This window comes from Mchenga conophoros, linkage group LG1 (assembly GCF_057382185.1).
Source record: "Mchenga conophoros isolate Kocher_MC1m ecotype Shallow Benthic linkage group LG1, M_conophoros_male_GT1.1, whole genome shotgun sequence".
Taxonomy (NCBI): Eukaryota; Metazoa; Chordata; class Actinopteri; order Cichliformes; family Cichlidae; genus Mchenga; species Mchenga conophoros.
Window position 1 is genome coordinate 19,283,679 of NC_140526.1, and position 21,644 is coordinate 19,305,322.

General features: G+C 40.3%; 1 protein-coding gene across 2 annotated transcripts in view; it reads right to left on the reverse strand.

Moving 5' to 3' along the window:
* LOC146583260 (DNA-binding protein RFX7-like) overlaps nucleotides 1-21,644 on the reverse strand; it is a 28,519-nt gene that overhangs the window by 511 nt on the left and 6,364 nt on the right. Inside the window, exons 1-8 of one of the 2 annotated variants that reach the window (XM_085269208.1) lie at nucleotides 18,417-18,669; nucleotides 17,785-17,870; nucleotides 17,483-17,605; nucleotides 15,742-15,861; nucleotides 10,732-10,813; nucleotides 10,401-10,614; nucleotides 7,106-7,386; nucleotides 1-6,269 (exon numbers count right to left, since the gene is read on the reverse strand). The exon at nucleotides 1-6,269 is cut by the window's left edge and continues 511 nt beyond it. In XM_085269208.1, coding sequence (XP_085125334.1) covers nucleotides 3,108-6,269; nucleotides 7,106-7,386; nucleotides 10,401-10,614; nucleotides 10,732-10,813; nucleotides 15,742-15,861; nucleotides 17,483-17,605; nucleotides 17,785-17,870; nucleotides 18,417-18,470 — 4,122 coding nt within the window. In that variant the 5' untranslated portion in view covers nucleotides 18,471-18,669 and the 3' untranslated portion in view covers nucleotides 1-3,107. Of the gene's footprint in view, nucleotides 6,270-7,105; nucleotides 7,387-10,400; nucleotides 10,615-10,731; nucleotides 10,814-15,741; nucleotides 15,862-17,482; nucleotides 17,606-17,784; nucleotides 17,871-18,416; nucleotides 18,670-21,644 lie in introns of those variants that run through there. The other variant, XM_085269200.1, reaches the window with a different exon arrangement.

The window sequence follows — 21,644 nt, forward strand, 5'->3', positions numbered from 1 at the left end:
TTTCCACATTTTAAAACAAGTGCAAACATTTTCTGGCGTGAATTCCTGTCAAAATCCAGTTCTGCGAGGTTTTAGTGATTCTTCAATTTCTCATTATTCACTGCCAAATTTCGGAAAAGTCTTGATAATGCACGTGATACGTGGTAACACACTATGACACTTAAAGCGTATGCTACAAAACATCATAACAGTGCAAGTCAGGTTATTGTGAACACACACGCACGCACACAAACAAACAATTATATGGTTTCCAAGAGTACATATCCTGTACAAATAGAACAATGTAAAATAATAAATAGTAATAAAACAAACCAAAGAGCACCGGACACCTGGCCACACCCCCAATCTGTACAACAAATGAAGTGAGTGTGACCAACAATACACGGTCAAGAGATCTACTGCTAACACAGAGACACACACGGTTTAGCGAAACAACTGTGATGCTGCCGTGAAAACATCAAACCTGTTGGAAGGGTGCGGGTTACAAAAGCATCAACAACAGTAAACAAAGGAACCCTCAGCATTTACAGATTTTCACCTTTCCTCTGAATACATTTGTTACAGCCGTCATCAAGCACTTTATTGTCAGAGAGCCCACCACGTTGGAGGCTATGTTACACCCGTGGCCACGGTGCAGCTTACATCTTTGGCATAAGGACATAAGGCTCAGAAACCCAAAGCCCTCAGACGCAGCTTAGAGTCAGCGGCTGCACGACTTCTTTACCCGATGCTCGACGTCAGTGTAAAGCTCGACTTCCACATTTGATCGGCAGCTGTTTTTCATTTGAACCTCAGGATTCAGAGTAAAATTGTTCCACACAAATCAAACAGTGTTTTCCCCCCTTTATAAAGCACAAGGATTATAGATTGTCAGTGCATTAGAATAAGTGTAATATACATGCTCATTAGGCTCCTCTCACTTTCCATGTCTTCCTTTTTAGTGATCTGCACGCGATAAATAATACATTTAAATAGTGATAAAAAGCTCTCGGTTCATTTTTCAAGTGCAAAAGAAGACCCCGTCAGAGAGGTTTGGTTTAATTCTTAGGTAAGTGATTTTATCATAAATGTCCTGTAAGGGTTAAGCGGTCGAGCCCTCGTCTTTCACTGCTCAAAGGGCTGCAACACAGATCCCATAAAATGGTCTGTGTGACACACCTACATGTAACCATACAAAGACTGATAGCATAATTAAAGCTGATCAGCAAATCATCTTTCTTGGTTTAATATAGTGATTCTCAACCTATGGGGCATGGCCCCCTGGTGGGACACAGACTCTTTGCCGCAGAGTGGTGTGGATGCTGATTTAAATTCTTTTTAATTCATTTTTTGTGTTGTTGCTGTTGATAAAGATCGATAAAATTTGAAGGTGAGAATTATTTTGGTGGCGGGGCCATGCCGGTTTGAGAACAGCTGGTTTAATATTTGATGTTTTTGTCTGTTTTCTTTTATTGCATGTAAATTTTGCATACGCTTTAAAGAGATTGATTAAGATTTGAACATCTTTATAATCACAATTACAGTCCTGAGAAAAACTAAGTGCACCCTGTGATTCAGTAGCTTGAAGAACAACTTTTAGCAGCAATGACATAGAAGTAATAGTTTTCTGTATGACTTCCTCAGCTCTCACATTACCGTGGAGAGATTTTGGCCCACTCTTCTTTACAGCATTGCATTCATGCACAGCTCTCTTAAGGTCCCCCCAAAGCAGGCTGAGGTCTGGACTTTGATATTGCAACACCTTCATTCTTTTTCACTTTCAGCCATTCTAATGATACATTTCATTTTGTTGTGTTTGGGGTGATTTATCTCCTACAGTACATAACCTAATTTAGGCCAAGCTTGACTCTTGACCTGTTTGGTTTTGTCTCCACTTTGGTGTCATCTGTGGTTTGTTCAGATGCTGCTTGGCAAACCTAAAGCAAACCTTGCTGCCATGTTTGTTTCAGAGGGAAGAGATATTCTCTTGGGATTCCTTCGTGCCATATTTGTCTTGTAATTCTATTTTCATGAAATTTAACCTTTAACATACTAGCTCAAGCCTGTAGAGCTGAGGCATTTCTACAGTCGGGCCTTGTTGGGACGTTAACATTTGGAAAGATTGTGTCATTGTGTTAGCTCACACCTGAACGCACCAGACCACCAAACTACCAAAACTGCTGCTTTTTTAAAGGTGCTCACCTATGATAACAAGGGTGAACTTAGTTATTCACATGACTGTATACAAGACCTATTTTAAATGCAACTTAAAAGAGGACTAATAATATTTGTATTATTATTTAATCTACATGAAGGGGTTTGAAGAGAGGTTAACGTCGCTCTTCACACTCATCAGCTGATTAACAGAGACTCAAAGTCTATTTAAAATAAACTTTAGAAACTTTAGACAGTATAGACTTATATTGCTGAATTTTACAGTTCAAAGTTTTACCGAATACCATTTATATATTTCACCAAAATGAGTCAGTAAAGGCCAGTGCTGTGTTTGGGAAGAGATACATATATTTATATTGGTATATTTATATATTAAGATTATGAGTACATTATATGGATTTACATGGATGAATTTGATTCTGTGTATTTGTGAATACATAATAATTTAATGTATGTGTGTACACGTCACATATCTTAATGTTAAATTCAAAACCTTTTAAGCGCTTTTTTTCTTTAAGTAAAGCTACACAACAAACACATATTGTTAGTTTAGGATTAAATATCATTAGTTTTTTTGCACCTAATTTAGCCTGCAGTTCATACACGGTGACAGAAATAAGTAGCGTTGCATAAGGTTTATTCACACTGATCCACGGCTCTGTTATTGATCTGACTGTTCAATAAAATTAGCTGTTTGAAAACTAGCTTTTTTCTGTGTGTGTTTTCTTGTTGACAATTCTCTTGATCAAACAAAGTGAGGCAATATTCTCTCATTAAAGGGAAATGACCAGCATTTTCAGTGAGTGTTGCAGCATTAGCTCAGTTTTTAGCCTGGCACTTAATCTGGACAGACCTCATTGTATCCAGTGTTGCATTATAAATGCCTGAAAATAAATAAAACAAACATCAACCGCAGATTAACATGTTCAACATTACTATAAAAAGCTCTGCTCTCAGCCCATCAGCCCAACAGTTGGGTGATCTTTGCTCTCCAACCAGTCGAGACCACCTGAATGAGCCGCTTCGCTGGTGATTTGCTGAAACAGCGAATCGTCCACCAGCTCCTCTGGGGCGGCGTGCTGATACTGGCCTTGCTGCTGGCTGGGGTCGAACAGCAGGTTTGTGTCCAATGCGTTAAGGTCACTGATGCTACTGGGAAGCTCCGATGTCATTCTGATTTCACCGGGGAAATCGGCCCCGCCTGCTGTTAGCTCTGACACCTGTTCCATGAGCTGATTGCCAGCAGCGAGGAGGTCTTGAGAGGTGCTGAAGTCTAACTGCTGGTGTTGCTGCTGCTGTGAGTTCAAAGCTGACATGATGGACTGCTGCTGATGCTGCTCTCCACCGGCTGCTTGTATTTGGCCTTGACCTGCCGAGAGAATCATTTGTTCACCGATAGAGTTTTCCATGAGGTAATTGGGCCTCTGCAGGTTGCAGGTACTGCTGGAGTCGGAGGTCATCAGGCTGTCAGTGCAGGAGAGGCTGGAGTTGGATTCGAGGATCTGGGTCAGGTTCATACGAGCGGTGTAGGTGGGAAGTAAATTATTGATTCCCACACCCCGCACACTATTCTCGTGATCTCCGTCTAGCTTGCTCAGGAGGACGCTGGCGATGCTTTTGGTGCTGCACTGCTGGCCCGGTGTGGGCGGGGCCTCGCTTTGCATCATGATGTTGAGCGGCACAGAGCGGCTCCTCTGGGCCATGCTGTTCACGCCGAGGTTTGTCTGCCTGTTTGCGAAGATGTTCAACACCTCAGCCGTCACAGGAGAATTAAAGGGAGACACTACCGATCGGGAGGCATTGGAAAGGTTGGTTCCTGCTCCTGTGCCGCTGAAGTTCCTCTGATGTACAGCGGGACTCACGCTGCGACACCTAAAATTTGCAGCAGATGTGTTGGCAGTTTTATTATCCAGAGGGGCAGGCACTGCAAAACCCTCCTGTTTGGCCATGCTCGCTACCTGCTGCTGCACGGGCGAGATGGGAGTCAAGCGGCCGAAATGGCTGTCGTGGTGCCGCGCGTGAGGAACGGCGAAGGCGTGAGGTTTTTGAAAATGGTCGTCTATCAGGCTGTGATAGCCGGGCAGGATTTCCATTCCGCTGTTGGATCTGCTGGTGGTCCCGCCGCTGCTATTGTAACTGTTATTCATCCACTCCAGCCTGGTCTTGTCTGGATGGGTGGCCATCGGTCTCTGCATCGGTTTCACGGGGCTGCTGGAGATGGTGCTGCCGTCATGGAAACCAGTGATGCTGGAGTTAATGGGTGTGAACGCGAACGGGTTTCTGCACTCTACTGGACTGGGAGGAACATTGCTGCTGCAGTTGGAGTGTGGCGTCCCAACCGGGGTGTGGCGACTGCTTCCGAGCGAGCTGTCCACCGGGGTCGTGGAGGCGATGTGGGAGCAGGGGCTTTCTCCTGTCAGTCCCTGGGCTCCTCCCATCATTTCCGACATGGGTGTAGGTGTCGGCGTTTGAATTGTTTGGATTGGGTTACTGTTGTTGTTCGCAGCATGATAGAAAGCCATGTTCTTATTAGCGGACGTCATGTTGTTTGGCATCGCAACCTGCTGGCCCTGCAGCGTGACAGAATCTCCAAACTGCTGCAGGTTATTAAGTTTCATCTGCTCCTCCATCTGCACCAACTCCTCCACTATGCTGTCCTGAGTCACATCATCATCAAAGCAAAAGTAATCTGTCATGTCTGTCTGCATGGGCAGTTGACCGGATGATGAAGCGTGATTCAAAAACTCTAAGGTTTCAGTAGCAGGACTGGACTGAGAGCAGGGCTGCTGCCGGACTCCTTCCAGGCTTGAGTTTGAAGCCACACCTGAATGCTTTGGAAAACTGGGATTATCGGGCACAGCATGTGCGTCAACTGCTGCGTGCCCCTGATGTTGCTGTATTAATGCGTGACTGACTGAAGTGCCAGTTTCCATAACGGCAGAAATGTTTTTCCTCTGCAATGAACTATGTGTTTTGGCAACAGAGTAAAAGCCACTCGCTCTGAAAGAAGGAGAAGTGCCAAGTGCGTGGACTTGAGTGGTCATTTTCACTTCTACTTCCCTGGTGGCTGGTGCACTTTCAGGTCTAGCTGGAGCGCCTGGCCTGGATACATTACCCGTCATGTTTCTGATACCATACCCTGGACCAGCAGCACCCTCTACTGGCTGCTGGGGTATAAAAACCCTTTTGATTGGTGAAAGGTCTGGACTGAGCCCTGAACGTTTTCTGAGGCTCTTAGTGGACAAGAAGCCTTGCTTTGTTTGGTTGTTTTCCCCACATGAAGATGTTCTGCTGGTGTTCAGTAGAGACACGGTGCTGGTATTCTGAGTGGAGGGATTTAAGTGCAAAGTGCTTGTATTTTTAGCGCTATTATTGCCGCTGTCGCCTGTGGCCACAGTATTAGTGCTTGAGGAGGACTCTCTGCTGCATTTATTGCTGGACGTTTCCTCGAGACCCAAGAAGCCTCTAGTTTGCGGTATGGGCACACTGGCGGCCCTCTGTACAGCCCCTTTGACTCTATTGGTCATTGCCACTTGTGGCAAAACTTGACTGCCCAAATTTTGCATTTGGCTGCTTTCATGTATAGCTTCAACTTCCATTTCAACATCGATGCTTGGAGTGTTAGAAGTCTGCCCTTGCCTGGCCACCGGGGCCAAAATGGGGACCGTTGAGGAACTCCTCGCGCTCTGACTGGAGCTGGCGTCTTCTGTAGCTTTAAAGTTGATGTCTGCAGATGCCGGCCGCAGCACGTTTGTGAAGGATGTGGCAGTTTCACTGCTGTTGGGTGCGAGCGATATGGCTGCCATTTTGACCAGACTGACTGGGCTGACATGACATGGCGTTACAACAGTCTTAATGGGGCTGTTAGCGATGATCATGGTGGAGGGCGAGCGCAAAGCGATGGCAGTGGTGGCTGAAGGTTTAGGGAGGATTTGAGCGTAGCGCTGCCGAGCTGCGCGCTCCCCCGCTGGATTGGACAGAATATTTTGGGGGTGTTTGGGGCTCTGCTTCACTCCCTGAACTGGCTGGGTCACCATCTGGATGTTAATGGGCAGTACTTTGCTCTCCACTGTTCCCACTGGACTCGGGGACATCAGCGGCCTACTCCTCTGAACCTGCAGGGGGAAAAAAGAGGAATCATGAAATCAAAGTTTAGATCCTGTCTTTGACAGAGAGAGATAGAGGGGGCTTTATGGTACCATTTTTTTTAATGATTCCTTTTCGGACTCCCTGCACGTCTGTATGAATATATCCTTCGTCTCTTTTTACTTCAGGCTTTATTTCAACGGATATTTTTACTGTGTTTTTACCTCGCATGTTTGTTGTCTTCTCCCCTGTCATTGCCTGACGAGTTCACCTTGTGCCTTATTACTTTTCTCCTTGGTGTTACTGTTTTTGATAGTTTTGACACCTTTTTGATTTTAACTATGGTTATTTTGTTTTACATTGCCACTTCAGTCCACTTAAGAAACAGCTGGAATTACAGCTATCCATGCAGTTATGTTGTAGATATTTTGTTTATTGGTAAAAACAACTATTTAATCCCAAGTGTTTGATTTTATATTGCATTAAATATATAAAGCAGCCTTGGTGACATTAAAAGGGATACAAAAATGTGTTGGAATATCTACTGATGAATTCTGTGGACTATCATTTCTGGCTTATCTCTTCTTCAGACTACACAAAATAATAAGATCAGAAATGTGATGTGACCTCAGATAAATGAAAGTTTGACTATTATATTGATGAAAAGAAAATTCAGTGATCTATAAGAATGTAAATCAACAGTAACTGCAGCAACGTGTTGTAGCTAATTAATAGATTAGAAAAGGGTATATTTTTTATCTAATGTGGGTTCATTGTGTTCTAAACATTCATGACGTGCAGTTAATCTTTCCTTCAGTGGGGAAAGAAATGACACATGATGGTGTGATCCAGCTCTCTCTCTCACCGTGATCGGGCTTGGCACGGCAGCAACCACGATGCCTATAGTTGGTTGAGGCGACGGAGGGGTGGGACTACCACAAGACACACCGTCGTCTGCCTTCCTAATCTGTCCCTCTCCGGGTAGAGGAGATGTCAGCTTTTGTTCCTGTTGCTTTCTCTGGATCTTCCTCTGGAGCTGCTGCTTTGCGTCGACAGACGGAGAGGACAGCATGGTCACATGAGGCTGGAAGGAGTGAGCGTCTGCAGCCGGGGCGAAGGCTGAGACAGTCTGTGAACCTTTCACCTCTGAAGAAAATCAAAAGAAATTTGTATTCAGTATACATCAAATGCTCCTACAAAAAGAATATATAACACTATGCAGGGGAACTTAGTACTGTACATCTTCAGTTATTGCAAAAACAATTACATTTGAGGTAGCAGAGTGTTTTGCAGCATGTTCCCTGATATATTCAGATGTAATTCTACTGGTTTCAAAAGGGAATTCCTTATTATTAAAACCTGGCAGCCACCAGCGCTACCCCAGCCTCCTAGTGGATGTACCAATGGTATAATTTTGAAAATCCAAGGTGATTTTCAGGAAAGTTGACCCCTGACCTTGACTTTGAGTTCAAGATCACTGAGATTCAAACTCATCTGAGACTTTTAGTAGATGCACCTATTTCTCTTACTCCTTAGTATTTGTGGGTTTCTGTATTGTGTATCAGGTTGTTAGTCACTCTGTGTTGAGCATTTGGATTCACAGCTTTTAGTTGTTGTATTTTGTATTTAAGTTTCTGTCAGTGCAAGTGAAATGTTCATATTTTCTTGTTTCCGTTTTTTTCTTATTTTCAAGAAATATAACATCCAATTTCACTGCTGTGCAGATTACACTCAGCTCTACTACAGCTCTCCAAATCCACAGCTACTCTCCCACCCATATCTATTTCTGATTGTTTAAGTGAAATCAAGGTCTGGTTTGCTCACAACTTTCTTAAACTTAATGGCACTAAAACTGAATTTATTTTAATAGGCACCAAATCAAAACTTTAAACCAGATGTCTTTCATTATCCATTGATAACTCTGTTGTCACACCTTCCCCTCAGGTTAAGAGTCTTGATGTCATACTCGACAGCACTCTTTCCTTCACAACACATAAATAATATCACTCGGTCTTCCTGTTTTCATCTTTCAATAACCGCCTTTGTCCTTCACTCACTCCGAACTATTCAAAACTCTATTCAAAATTGCATCATGATTTTTACCTTGTTTAGCTTTTATACTTTCATGCTTGTTTTTTCCATGTTTACCTTGTGTTTTTATTTATTTACTTATTTTTTGTAATATTGTAAGGTGACCTTGAGGGTCTTTAAAGGCACCTATAAATAAAATGCATTATTATTATTATTATTATTATTCCATTCATCCATTCGCTTCCGCTTATCCTTTTCAGGGCGCTGGAGCCTATCCCAGCTGTCATAGGGCGAGAGGCGGGGTACACCCTGGACAGGCTGCCAGTCTGTCGCAGGGCCAACACACAGGGACAGACAACCATTCGCACTCACATTCACTCCTGCATTCTATTATTATTATTATCATCATCATTATTTTCATTATTATCCATCTGACTAACTCTGTTTCTAGTCTTTTGTTCTTTAGTTTCGTATTCTGGTTTTCTTTTGGGTTTAGGTTATTATAAATCGGATTCCTCGTATTTTTACTTTAGTTTGGTCTTTGTAGTGTGTTCTTGCATCTTGTTAAGGCTTTGTCTTTGTTTTGTGATTCCCCTTTTAGTAGCTTCCTGTTTCATTTGTGCTTTCCCATCACTTTTACTTCCTTTGTCTTAATTAGCTTCAGCTATGTCTTGTTACCCTGGCGTTTCCCAGCCCCCTGATTACTTCACGTGTCTATTTAAAACCTGAAAAGGTTGCCTTAATTCTTTGTTGAGTCATACTTGCTTATGTGTTTACTGTATTTCTGTTTGGATTTATTCACTTATTTAACTTTTCCGTATGTGTACTTTGTGTTTTGCCTTAATAAAAGGTTGTTTTACGTTTCTCAGGTTTGACTTAGCAGTGTGCATTTGGGTCCCTTTCCTGTGCAACCCTGATATCATCACACAAAAAAGTCAATAGCTCATTAAAATGAAAAACAAGGACTAACAAAAGAAAAGTCCCCCTTGAGCTCCCACCTGACATCCACATTGCTCTGCATCTAGGAAGGGTTGCCAAGAAACTTATTCTTAAAACCTGGCAGTCTGCCTCTCCACCTGCCTTTGTACATGGGATTAAATCACAGAATCAAAGAACTGTGCAATCTCAGGGTAAATTAACAGGAGATGATGGGCCTTTATTTCAACCATCGCACATTACAGCAAGAGAACAGCAGTAGAGATTCCTGCTGTTCTCTTGGCTCAGTTATGCTTATATCCCACATGTTTCCTTTGCATCCTCACTGTACATTTCAGTGTCTGGGAGCTTCTTGTTGGTTCTTTGTTAAACAATTATTTTTACTTAAATCTCAACACTGAACCTTCCAGTTTATGAGGTATACAAATATATTGTGTAGTGGTTTAATAAGCCTAACAAGTGAAAAGCTGATCTACCAAAATAAAAATGCAGAACTACCTGCTGAAGTGAGCCCTAGTGAATAAAGGAGCAGCCGAAGGTAGCTGTTCAGTTTATGTTAAAATGATGTGACAATTCAGAGACATTATTATTTTGTTCTTTTTCTTTGCATTGATTCAATCAAAAAATGCTCTTCATCAAAATTACATGTTTAAGTAATATATTATATATTGAACAGCTTAGATCTTTGCACACTTCTGTGGAAAATGCATATTGTGCTACGCTCCATTTGAAGTGGGAAGCCTGAAATCCCGAGACACCTCTGAATCTGTCTTCTTGAGCTTATCACTGGTATGCAAGCTTCAGGGCAAAAATGATCGCCCATGAGTTTTATATACTGCTTCTGGTTTATAAAGAAAACCTATTTTAAGTAGTTTTACTGTAAATTGAGTATTTAACAAACACAAACATGTTTTTTTCTGAAATGATCACACAGTTGAACAAAAAGTTCTCTAATTTATTTTAAAGTAAAACTGAAGATTATAATCGCTGTAAAGATTTATTGCAAGGTTCGCAAGTTAGACTGCTTGATGTTCCAGAGCATAAGAGTCCAAGAACAACATTAATCTGGTGTAGAGACAGAACTTCAATAGACGGATAAAGCCATAGGTGCGTTAACAGCGAGCTGCCACCAGAAGTCACTCTTGACCTTTATGTTCTGCACTCTGGGAACATCAAGTTGTCAAGTGTCCTACCTGCTGCTGTGCCGGTCATTATGGTGAGAGCTGCCAAAGACTTGTTGCTGATGTAATGGCTGTCGATTAGGAAGCGAGCCAGGTCCTCCACAGCATCAAACTGGCGTTTGAGCACCTTTTGAGCCCACTCACACACAAGATCACAGGCTGCAAACCGCACCTCTTCCTTAATACTGCTCAGCTGGCCCGGGGAGTCGAGCACATCACACTGGGGCTGCAAACAATTGACATTTAGTTTCATATATAGACACATATATATGGAAAAAAAGCTATATTCCAAAGACATAATATTAATATCAATATGAAAATAAGTGTAAATAAATGTGCTTACTCCATCTCCTGTTTTATGGAGGTCCAGAGTTGGTAAAGACGGCATCTGAACAAATGGTCTCTTCCTTAGGCCACTATAGCAGTATGTGAGTCAGTGTTAAGATAAAAAATCTCAAAGGATCTCCGAAGAATACATATGACAACTATACAGAGGAAACCCTGAATAAAACACAGCCTGTGTAGTATTAGCAGCTCAATACGCCATGTCATAACAGAAAACTGGCAGCGCCAATTCTCATTCGTAAACTGCATCCAAATTTCCATATTTATCTTTTGTGTTACCTGAGCCTTACATTAGTATTACTGAGTTATCTTATTGGAGTTACTTTTTATCTGTTCTTGTTAAGTCTTGTTGTTATTGTTTTCCTTTTCATTTTGTTCCAAAGTCCCGTACTACAAAGCAGGATTTTGGCTTCTCCAGCCAAATCCAAGGTGGATCTTTTTAATGGGACATATCACTATAGTAACATTTGGCGCAGCCCTAACCGGCAGTTAATGAGGTTATATACCCGATTAGAGATCAAAGGGTGTGGAATCACCACGACTGCAGTGTTACAAACGCATTATAAGATCATCTGGACCTCTGTGTACGGGGAGTAGGAGGGCCGGAAGTTTTTGTTTTATTAAAAATATAGAACCTTAGCCGCTTCTTTACTCCCAATTTTTTTCCCTGTCAGCTGCAAAATAAGTCACTCCACTTTTTTATTGTTCTATAAGAGTTAATACATGATCCTAAAACAGGTACATGATTATAATTTTTCAGATTCTCGTGTATCTTAATGATAGAGCTGTGATAATGATAAGCCTTTTACTTTCTAGTCAGCATTTCTGCCAACTGTCCTTCCAGCCTTTAAACAGGTTCAATGTTATTAATATGGCAGCTCCCCCCCCCCACTTTGATTTGATTCTGTATCATGTTCTTAACCTTTTCATATCCCTGTGTAGGATTGGTCACTTTGTTCCCAGTTCACTTCATATTTGTTATTGGTTCAATGCTGCCAGTGACACACTTTTGTCTTTACAAGTCCTTACATAGAGCTTTTCTACTCTTACTGAGCACTCTATATAACTTGCCTCGTTCACACAAGCACTGTCTTTGGAGATGCAAACTACCAGCCTTCTGCTTAGTATATGACCCGCTCTACCTCCTTCCAATCTACCTTTATCAAGGTAGACTGACAAAGCCTCGGTTGATCACCACCTTTGCCCGACCACTCGTCCTGATTTTCGATGTTGGGTAAAGCGAATCCAGATAACGGATACTTTGGGTATGTTGATTTGGCTTTGCAGTACAGGGACCTGGTGTTTTGGTTTGTCCACAGCTTTTCTGTATCCTGTCTGTGTGTTCAGTTATTTCCTGTTTTACTTTGTTAATTAATCCCAATTACTTTCAGCCTTTTCTTGTCACCTTCCTGTTTTCACTTCCCCTAATTACCCTCTGAGTGTCTTTCCTTTGTTCTTTGTTGCTTTGCAAGTTCTCTTGTTTCTTGATCCCTATGTTTTCTGGATTTTCTCCTTGGATTATGCTTCTTTTGGAAATAAAGAGCTTACTTTTTGTTTGAATCCTCTGCCTGCAGCAACCTGCATTTGGCTCTGCTACTCTAAACGATGATAATATATGATGAGTAGACCAGTGCAAAACAGCAGAAAAAAGTATTTATAGTATTCACTGGCTGGGACAGAGTGTGTACACACTTCAAAGATGTTTTTTTGTTAAAGATTCAGTTCTGATGAAGCTTGATTTATACTTTTAAGTAACACTCTTTGATGACTTTGTCTCATGCTACACTCAGGCTTTGTTTAATTGTAGATGAAAGCTTTGCCGACTGTTACTAGAACAAATAACTAGAATTATTGGTATGCCATCGTACGCCTCCAACAGTCAGCGAAGTTACACGTTACATTCATGTTTGTCCAGTCAGGTAATAATTGTAGTCAAGAAATTAAATACTGTATGTGGGAACCAAGCATCAGTGTCACCAATTCAAACAAAGATGAACAATACAGGGTGGGCCATTTATACACCGTAATAAAATGGGAATGGTTGGTGATATCAAAGTCCTGTTTGTGGCACATTAGTATATGTGAGGGGGCAAACTCCTCAAGATGGGTGGTGACCATGGTGGCCATTTAGAAGTCGGCCATCTTGGATACCGCCTTTGTTTTTTTCAATAGGAAGAGGGCCATGTGACACATCAAACTTATTGGTAATGTCACAAGAAAAACAATGGTGTGCTTGGTTTCAACATAACTTTATTCTTTCATGAGTTATTTACAAGTTTCTCTTTGTTTACAGCCATTGACATGTCGAAGAGGTTAACACGTGAGGAGCGGATCGAAATTGTGTTGATATCCGGTGAACGCAGTAACCAGGTCATTGCAGCAGATTTCAATGCAAGACCACCCATCTCCCATGCTACAGTTAGCAAACTGCTTGCTAAGTTTCATGAAACTGGTTCAGTGTTGGATTTGCCAAAATGTGGACACAAGAAAACTGTCACTAATGAAGAAACATCAGTGGCTGTCCTAGCTTCATTCAGCAAGAGCCCACAGCGTAGCACTCGCCGCATGTCACTGGAGAGTGGCATTAGTCGAACATCCCTTCAGCAGATATTAGCTACTCACAAATGGCACCCTTACAAACTCCAGCTACTGAAGCATCTCAACGAGGATGACCCAGATCGGCGCACAGAATTTGCAGAATGGCCAAAACAAAAATTTGAACAGGACCCTCAGTTCACGCAGAAGATTTTGTTCAGTGATGAGGCAAACTTTTATGTGAATGGTGAAGTTAACAAACAAAACCACCGCTATTGGTCTGACACTAACCCACATTGGATGGATCCCTCCAAGACTGTTGGAACAACAAAAGTGATGGTTTGGTGTGGTATATGGGGTACAACGATAGTGGGTCCATTCTTCATCAATGGAAACCTCAAGGCCACTGGATATTTGAAATTGCTACATGATGATGAGTTTCCCTCTTTATGCACTGAAGCATTCCTAGATGAACAGTTTCCTGGAAAGTGGATTGGTCGTCGTGGGCCAGTTGAATGGCCCCAAAGGTCTCCCGATCTGACCCCCTTAGACTTTTATCTTTGGGGTCATCTGAAGGCAATTGTCTATGGTGTGAAGAAGGAGTTTGCCCCCTCACATACACTAATGTGCCACAAACAGGACTTTAATATCACCAACCATTCCCATTTTATTATGGTGTATCCATATAAATGGCCCACCCTGTAGTTGCAATCTCCCATTCTGTACCTGACTCACAATGCATTTATTTTTTTTAGACATCTGTGTGTAAAAATGTTGTAATAAAAGGAGCCAAGTCTACAAATTATGGTCAAAAATGTACTTAACAAAGGTCACAGTGACCTTTAATCCCCAAATCGTAACCAGTTTATAGTCTGAGGTCAAGTGAAAGTTTGAGCCACATTTAAACAAATCCACTCATGGCGTATTAACAGTGATGGTGCTTACAAGAATAAGGCAGACAACCAGATAACCTTAAAATTTAAAGCCTCTTGCATGGCTGTCGCTGGAGTGGAGGCATAAAAATAAATAAATAAATAACAGGATGGGCTTTGTAGTGAAAAGTGACACTGACAGCTGGTTCTGTGAATAGCAGCAGCAAATACTTTGCTTCTGAAGCTCACAAAGTCCAACAAATCCAAGTAATTATTATTATTTTTTTTTAAATTTGTCAGGTTTCATAAACATTTCAGTTGAAAAAAAAAATAGAATTTCTGGAAATTATTCAACAGTTCAGGCTTTATGGGGTTAAGACTCATTTATATCGTAAAGCTTTTTAAAAAACTTTAGTATAGATTTAACTTCATCTTATTCTTTTAACTTCTAAATTTTTATGATAATTCCATTGGAATCATATTGAATATTATTCTTGTTCTCAGTCTTTTTTGACCTATTTTAATATGTTTTATTACTTTTTCCCAGACAGTTTGTCTAATATTAAATTAAAAATTTCATGCCATTAATCAATACCCTTAATTTAAACAATTCTTTACAAGATGTATGAAAAAAATGCCCACCACCCTTTTTAGAGTTTAATTTAAAACTAACTACAACAAAATTAAGCATAAATTAAACGCAAGTATGTTATAGTCCTGGATTTTGAACTAGTTTTTTTTCAGTTTATACACTTTAAAATATTTTATATCATTACATATCCAATATTTGGTTCTTAGTTTGTTAATTATTTACATTTTATCTTAGATTTTTAGCATTTAGTGCTTACTTGAATTTGGTGCTGGTATCAGTTTGTTAGTTTTCTTTTTGCCTCACTTAAGTGTCTTTCCCCCATGTCAAGTTTAAGATTGTCAATTTCCTCGTCTACTTACAATTCTCACTTCCTGTTTTGGTAGTTGACTTTTGATAGTTAGTGGTCTTTTGTGTATTGTATTTAGTTTTACTTCATTGTACATTACCTTGATTGTTTTCAGCTGTGTTTAGCTTCCCTCCTGCTCCCACTTCTGTTACCTCCTGCTTATTTAAAGTCTCAGTCACACCTTTTGTTTTGTTTTTTTATGTTTGGACTTTGAGTCTGCATTTGGATCCTGTCTTTCAACACATTATGACAAATTTCTAATTTAAAACAATTTCACATTTTTCAAACATTGGCACAGAATTAGTTTTTGTAGATTATGTAGATAAGGACTGACGTGAGGAGCTGAGTTCTAAGCAGACCATTTTACCTGAAAGTTAATAAGACTATAACGCAGGTAAAGGTCATGACAATAAACCAAGATGTTCCATTAGACGTCATGAGCTAAACAGAAAAAATATAAAAAATAAAATCACAATGTTACGTGAAGGTCAAGATCACAGTGACTCCCCTGAGGGTCTCTGCATTATTATGCTTCTGCTTCGAAGGCAGAGGGGGGCTTTATTTCATTTCACGTCTATATTTAGCGAGCTTATGAACTGCAGCAGCAGATGGTCTGTGACCAGAGACAGAGGCCAGACTGCTACACTCCTTTCCAGTAAAGGATATTTTGATTTTCCCCTCATGCCGAGCCGACGCGCCTTCATGTTCGGGAATACATTTTTCATCATCTTCCCAAAGTCTGCAGCACTTAGTGGGTGGTAGTTAAGATTGTCACAGAAGCTCCTGAAACACAGAAACAGAATTAATACAATTAATTTTATTTAATTAGGAACACAGTGCAGGTCAGCATCATAGCCAGGCTGTCATTGTCTCTGGGTGCAGATGTGAACACACTAACCAGGGTGGGGACCTAAACAACTGTACCGAGACCCTATGGAGGGGGTGGTCTCGATGTGGTTCCAAAATGAACTCCAGAGCACTTTGTTTATGGTGTGAACGTGACCGACCTTGACCTGAGCCAACCAACAAGCAGACTTTCAAGTCTGAGCTAAAAACTTTCTGTAGCCATGTATGCTTTTGTGCGATAGACACAATAGATGTTCAAAGTTCTGTACGAGTTAGCAACTAGCGACGAAATCATTGTCTGTTTGTCTTCTTTGTGAGCTCCCTGCTGGTTTTTGAATTCTGTTGCCTCCTTTGTTTCTGGACTGTTAGACTTTTCTGGACTTCTGAAATTAATAAAATGTTCACCTTTTGTTTACTTGTAGCTGTGAATCTTGCAGGATTAATTTAAGAGATTTTAATTTTTTTTTTTTAGCAAAGAGGAGGTTTCGCAGTTACACAGATGTTGAAATATCAGGACTAAATGCTTCCCAAGGAAGTGTCTGACTATGTTCCTGATGGTGAAAGGCATGTGCCATTTTTCAGGTATAGCAAAGGATTTAAAACACTTATTAAACACAACTTATTTCATGACATAAAGCTGCCTTTCTTTTCTTGACAAGTATAGTAGTAATATACCGTATGTAGTATATAGGTAACTGAGCTAGCAACGTCTTCAAAACCCTGAAAGCAGCAAGCTTGTCTGAATCTCTCTCATGTTTAAGGTCTGTTAGCCGTGGTTTACTTCAGAACAATGTGATGAGTAGAAGTGGAAAATTACAAAAAAAAATCATAACCTAAGATGCCAAAAGAAACCCATACATATATTTTCAGGATCATAAATGACACAACTTTTGATTATCTTTGCTAGACCGATGTGCCTGTTGTAAAAGCAGACAGATTCATGGTAGTCAGAATTTTTTTAATGAAAAATAAAACATGTCAATGGCACATATGACCCCACTCAATCACTTAAAGTTTAACATCTTGCTGTTCGATAAGCAGGTACAGATGACCTTTATTTCATATCATTTATTCTGAGTAGAAACATCTGCATCTGCTAAAACAGCTAGCTAATGAAGACCTGAGCAGTGGTGGAGCACCAAAGTTACACAGTGACTGTGTCCTATGTGCTTGTTTGACTGTGAAAAACATGAAGCACGTTAGGTCTGTTTAAAGCCTTTTGACCTGTCTGCACTGAAGGCGCCAATATTTCTGGAGGACGCTGTATTTTTGTTCTAGCTGAGTTAAAAAGACAGTTGTATAACAGCGTCAGAACATTTCAATGGCTGTCTCAGACTTTCCATTCTAATATTACCGACACATGCGGCTCTGTGATTCTCATGCCTGCAGCATCTATTTATACTGATGCTTCTGCCTGCAGTAAACTGGAGGAGAAAGAGGCTCAAACATTGGAAGCAGCTATCTATGCAAAAGGTGAACGTCAACAATGACTTTATTTCTCCAAGAAAACTGGGTTTATGCAGTGAAACTAAACTCCGCCTTTCTGTTTTACACCTACTTGTATTCGTCGTAGACTTCCTGCTTGGGGAGCGAGGTCTCGGGGTACTCCTCTAAATGATTTCGGATCCAGGTGAATGCGTGCATCTGCTGCGTGCGACTCGATGACAGGGCGCTCTGGTCACTGCACAAAGATGTGGGTCAGTGATGTTTGTGAAGACAAGCAATGCAGTGCTTACTGTCACCTCAGGCCTGATAAATGACACCAACGCTAATCGAGGCATTTTTGTTTCAATAAGCTTGTAAGCATTATCCCTTTGTCCAGTTTTCTATAAAAACATTTAGAAACAAGTATATCCTCACTTTTTATCGACACTGCTGCTCGGACCAGAAGGCAACTTGAGGTAGAGGTAGAGTTTTTCGATGTCTGAGAACTTCTCGACATCTTGCTGTAGAAACAAAAAGTCAAAGATGGTTAAACAAGCAGGTCGGTCACACCTGCAGCACATGCATTAATGAAAGCAGGACTAGGATAGTTCATAAGGGACATTATTTACAAGTTCAACATTTCATCTGTCATTTTTCATTACTAACTACTCTGTCATTATTTTAATTTTAAAATATCTAATAACGTAGTTCTTATTTTGCCGGACTCATCAATAAAACATAAAATCATTACAACATAAGAAAAAGAAAAATGTGAAATATTGTTTGAGATGGTGAGACTAGAAAATATTTATTTGTTCAAAATATCATCATAATATTATTTTATGTTTATTTTTAAAAAATATTTATTTGAACGAATAAATATTTGTATTATTATTAAAACAATATTATGTCTAATTATTAGTCCATTAGCCTTTGCGTGTCACCCCTCTCCTATAACCATACTTGATTTCCTCTTACTTACACTTTTATACAGATAGAAATGTCTGCATTAAGCATGAATTGAAATACGATTTAGACAACAAACAGAACAAGCAAAGCATCCTTACAACAAGAAAAATCTTCAGTCTTTCCAGTAAACACTGAAACAATGACAGAGCCATGGCTGAGCTGCCTGGTCACCCACTGCATGCATCCAGATGGCACTGATAGCGCTCTCTTTTCTGTCTGTTACATATCAGTCTGAGCCAGCAGCTGGTTTCAGGGGAACAGTTAAAGTTTCAGTCTGAAGGCAACAAAATCAACCTCTCATCTCTGCTGAAGCTCTCTAACCTCCTGAGACTGATACTTACACGCGGACATTGCATGTGGGGTTTTTTTTTCTGCACATTACACTTCAGTCACTCATACTTAGACCTGTTGCATCCCATGAATCCCAAACAAGAGCTTAGGTTAAAGGCTGAAAAGCATAATAAATACATTTTTTGAATTGTTACAGATCATTTGAGGTATTAACAGAATGCAGTGCTATTCTTTAAGCCAGGGAGCAGGTCAAAGGAGAAAAGAGGCTCTTTGACAATTCAGGACTTACAAGTTCAAGAAGACTACATAGTGGAAATAACAAACTAACCCAAGATGCAATCTTAATATAAAGATTTGTTTTGTTTATCTTAAAAAAGCACAAGCCTCAGCTGCACAGTTAACGTTTTAAAGCTGAAACATTACAGCGGGGTCTTCTGTTAAGTTAAAACATCACTCGCTAATAAAGTGTTATGTCATCTCTCAGTAATTGAATATGTTAGCTACAGCTCTATAAGCAGCATTTTAGCCTAAGCAGGACTGATTTTAGCATCACTCTCAGGACGTGCTGTAAATTTTACATCAGTAACTGAAGAACAGCAACAGCGTGCTTTCACTGGAATTGATTTTCACCAAAACCAATGCTTCAAATTAATAATTCTCTCTTCTATTCCAAGCAAACCAAGACATTTATTATAAATAAATAAATTATTTCAGCCCTCATCAATTTATCCTTAAACAGACCATAACAAAACATCAAGCAATCATGAAAAGCATCTACTTGTTCATGTTCACAGATACAAACTGATGCCTTTTTTCACAACAGTCAACAGGAAACTATGTATTTCAATAGGAAGCACATTCGTGTCAGAAACACCTGCTGTGTGTCATTAAGACAAAGTGAAGCTACATCACCACGGCAACTGACAAAGCTTTCATAACCAACCCAGTAGTAGAAATCCTGTCTTCCTCCCCTCACCTCCAAGCAGTCATAGGAGACGGCTGTCCCACTCCCAGCCTGTTCTGCCAGAGGTTTTCCTGTTAAAAGGGAGTTTTTCCTTCCCACCGTCACCAAGTGCTTGCTTATATTACCGTACCAAATATAAATACATATATTCTATTTCTATTTATATAATATATATTAGATATATAGATATTTATTTATAAATTAAATTAAATTGAATAGTAATGCCTGATCCTCACCAAGTATTGAACTTGTTTCCCTCTGCATAGTAGAAGTGTGAGCTTCACCACCAACCCCTCCAACCTCCAAATGTGGATTTCCCCTCCCCCAACAAAAATAATGGGTGTTGTGGGTTTTGAACCCAGCGTTTTCAGTTTCGGACTCTCAGTTTCTGTTTGATATTTTCTGTTTAAGAGCTTAAGGATTGTGAATGTTTAACAAACTGCTGTCAGACTGCACTGAAAAATAAAAGACTGGCCATTAATCAACAAAGCAAATATTGTGGCATAAATTATATAGTGCCTGTTTTGATGTACGCTAAAGGGGCTCTAGAATAAAAATCATATTCAGACATTAATCTGACACTTTACTGATTCGCACCGTTTCATACTCCATCCACTGAGCTGATGCTGACTTGTTAAGAGTGCATTTATAGAGTCAGATCACTGTGTCAGTGTAAACAAACGATTACTAAATTGTTGCATAAAACATATATAAACATGTAGGCCTCGGGAGTAGTTGTGCAACCCTTTTATAGTATAATAGTTTACACATTCACCTAAGAAGCACGAGATCCCTAGTTTGAAAAATCTGCAAACTAAAACATGTGATGCTACCTGCTCTTGTACCCTCTTGCAAGGGTGCAAGAGCTGAAAGGGAGTAAAGTTTGGAGAATAGGGGTGGAGTAGACTGATGACATAAGTGGGGGCCTCACCTCGTAAGACCATAAAAGCAAGAACGAAGATTTTAAACTCATCCTTAAACCTCACAAGAGGCCAGTGCAGACACTTTAACAATGAGGTAATATAAGAAAACGCAAGTAGGAGTTAGAAGCCTTGCAAAAGCATTTTGGACAAACTGACACAATTAATACAACAGACAAGAAAACAGAGCATTATAATATTCTAAGCAGGACAAGATTAATCTAACTTTTGAGACAACAGTCTTGAGTTTAGCGATATTTCTTAAATAGAAAAAGCAAGAGCCGGTCCAAGACTTGATGTGAGCATCAAAGGTTAAAGACTGAAAGCTAATGAATAGATTATTGGGCTCAATTTTGGTCACAGTGGATCAGAAAGGAACCAGGTGTGTCTAATACGGGGGGAAAATACTCCCCAGAGCAATAATTAGAGACTCTCTTGTCTGTGTTAAGCTGCAAAAACATTTGCAGAATATAATTTAATGAAAATAAAAAGGGATTTCAACAAGATCCTTGTGGAACACCACATAGCAGCCACATTAGAATAGAAATTTCCCACTTAAATCAAAAGTGTTTTATCAACAAGAAATTAAGTGTAAGTGACCCACCCCAACACATCAAAATGAGCACTTGAGGCTAGCTACAAAGAAATGTGGAAAGATTTAAAGTTTATAGAAGAAACAGCTCTGGTTCATTTGTCTTTAACGACTTAAAAAGGTTATGTTATTGGACTGAATTATAAACTGTGTTAATCCATTATGCCTACCCTTGTCACCCTGTTGAACAGTGACGTATGGCGGATGTGAGATGCAGCAACAGTTTGAAAGATTACATTTTGTGGAGGGGGAAAAAAAACTCACCAGTTTCTTTCCTTCTAGTTTTGAATTCCTCTCCTCCTATACCCACACTGGTGTGGGAATTTTGTGTGAGTGGAGACACCTATTGTTCAGGAGAATACTGCAGCAGGTACCCATGCCCTAAACACTGGTGTACATGGAACAAAGCTGTGGTGACGTCACCGCTAGCGTGCAAAGCAACTAATGCGGTGGATGTACTGGGATTCTTAGAGGTGTGGCTGCTAGCTGTCAGCAAGGCCTCACCTCTGCTAATTTTAGACACTGAACTGTATATTCTAACTGTGCTATAAACAGAATA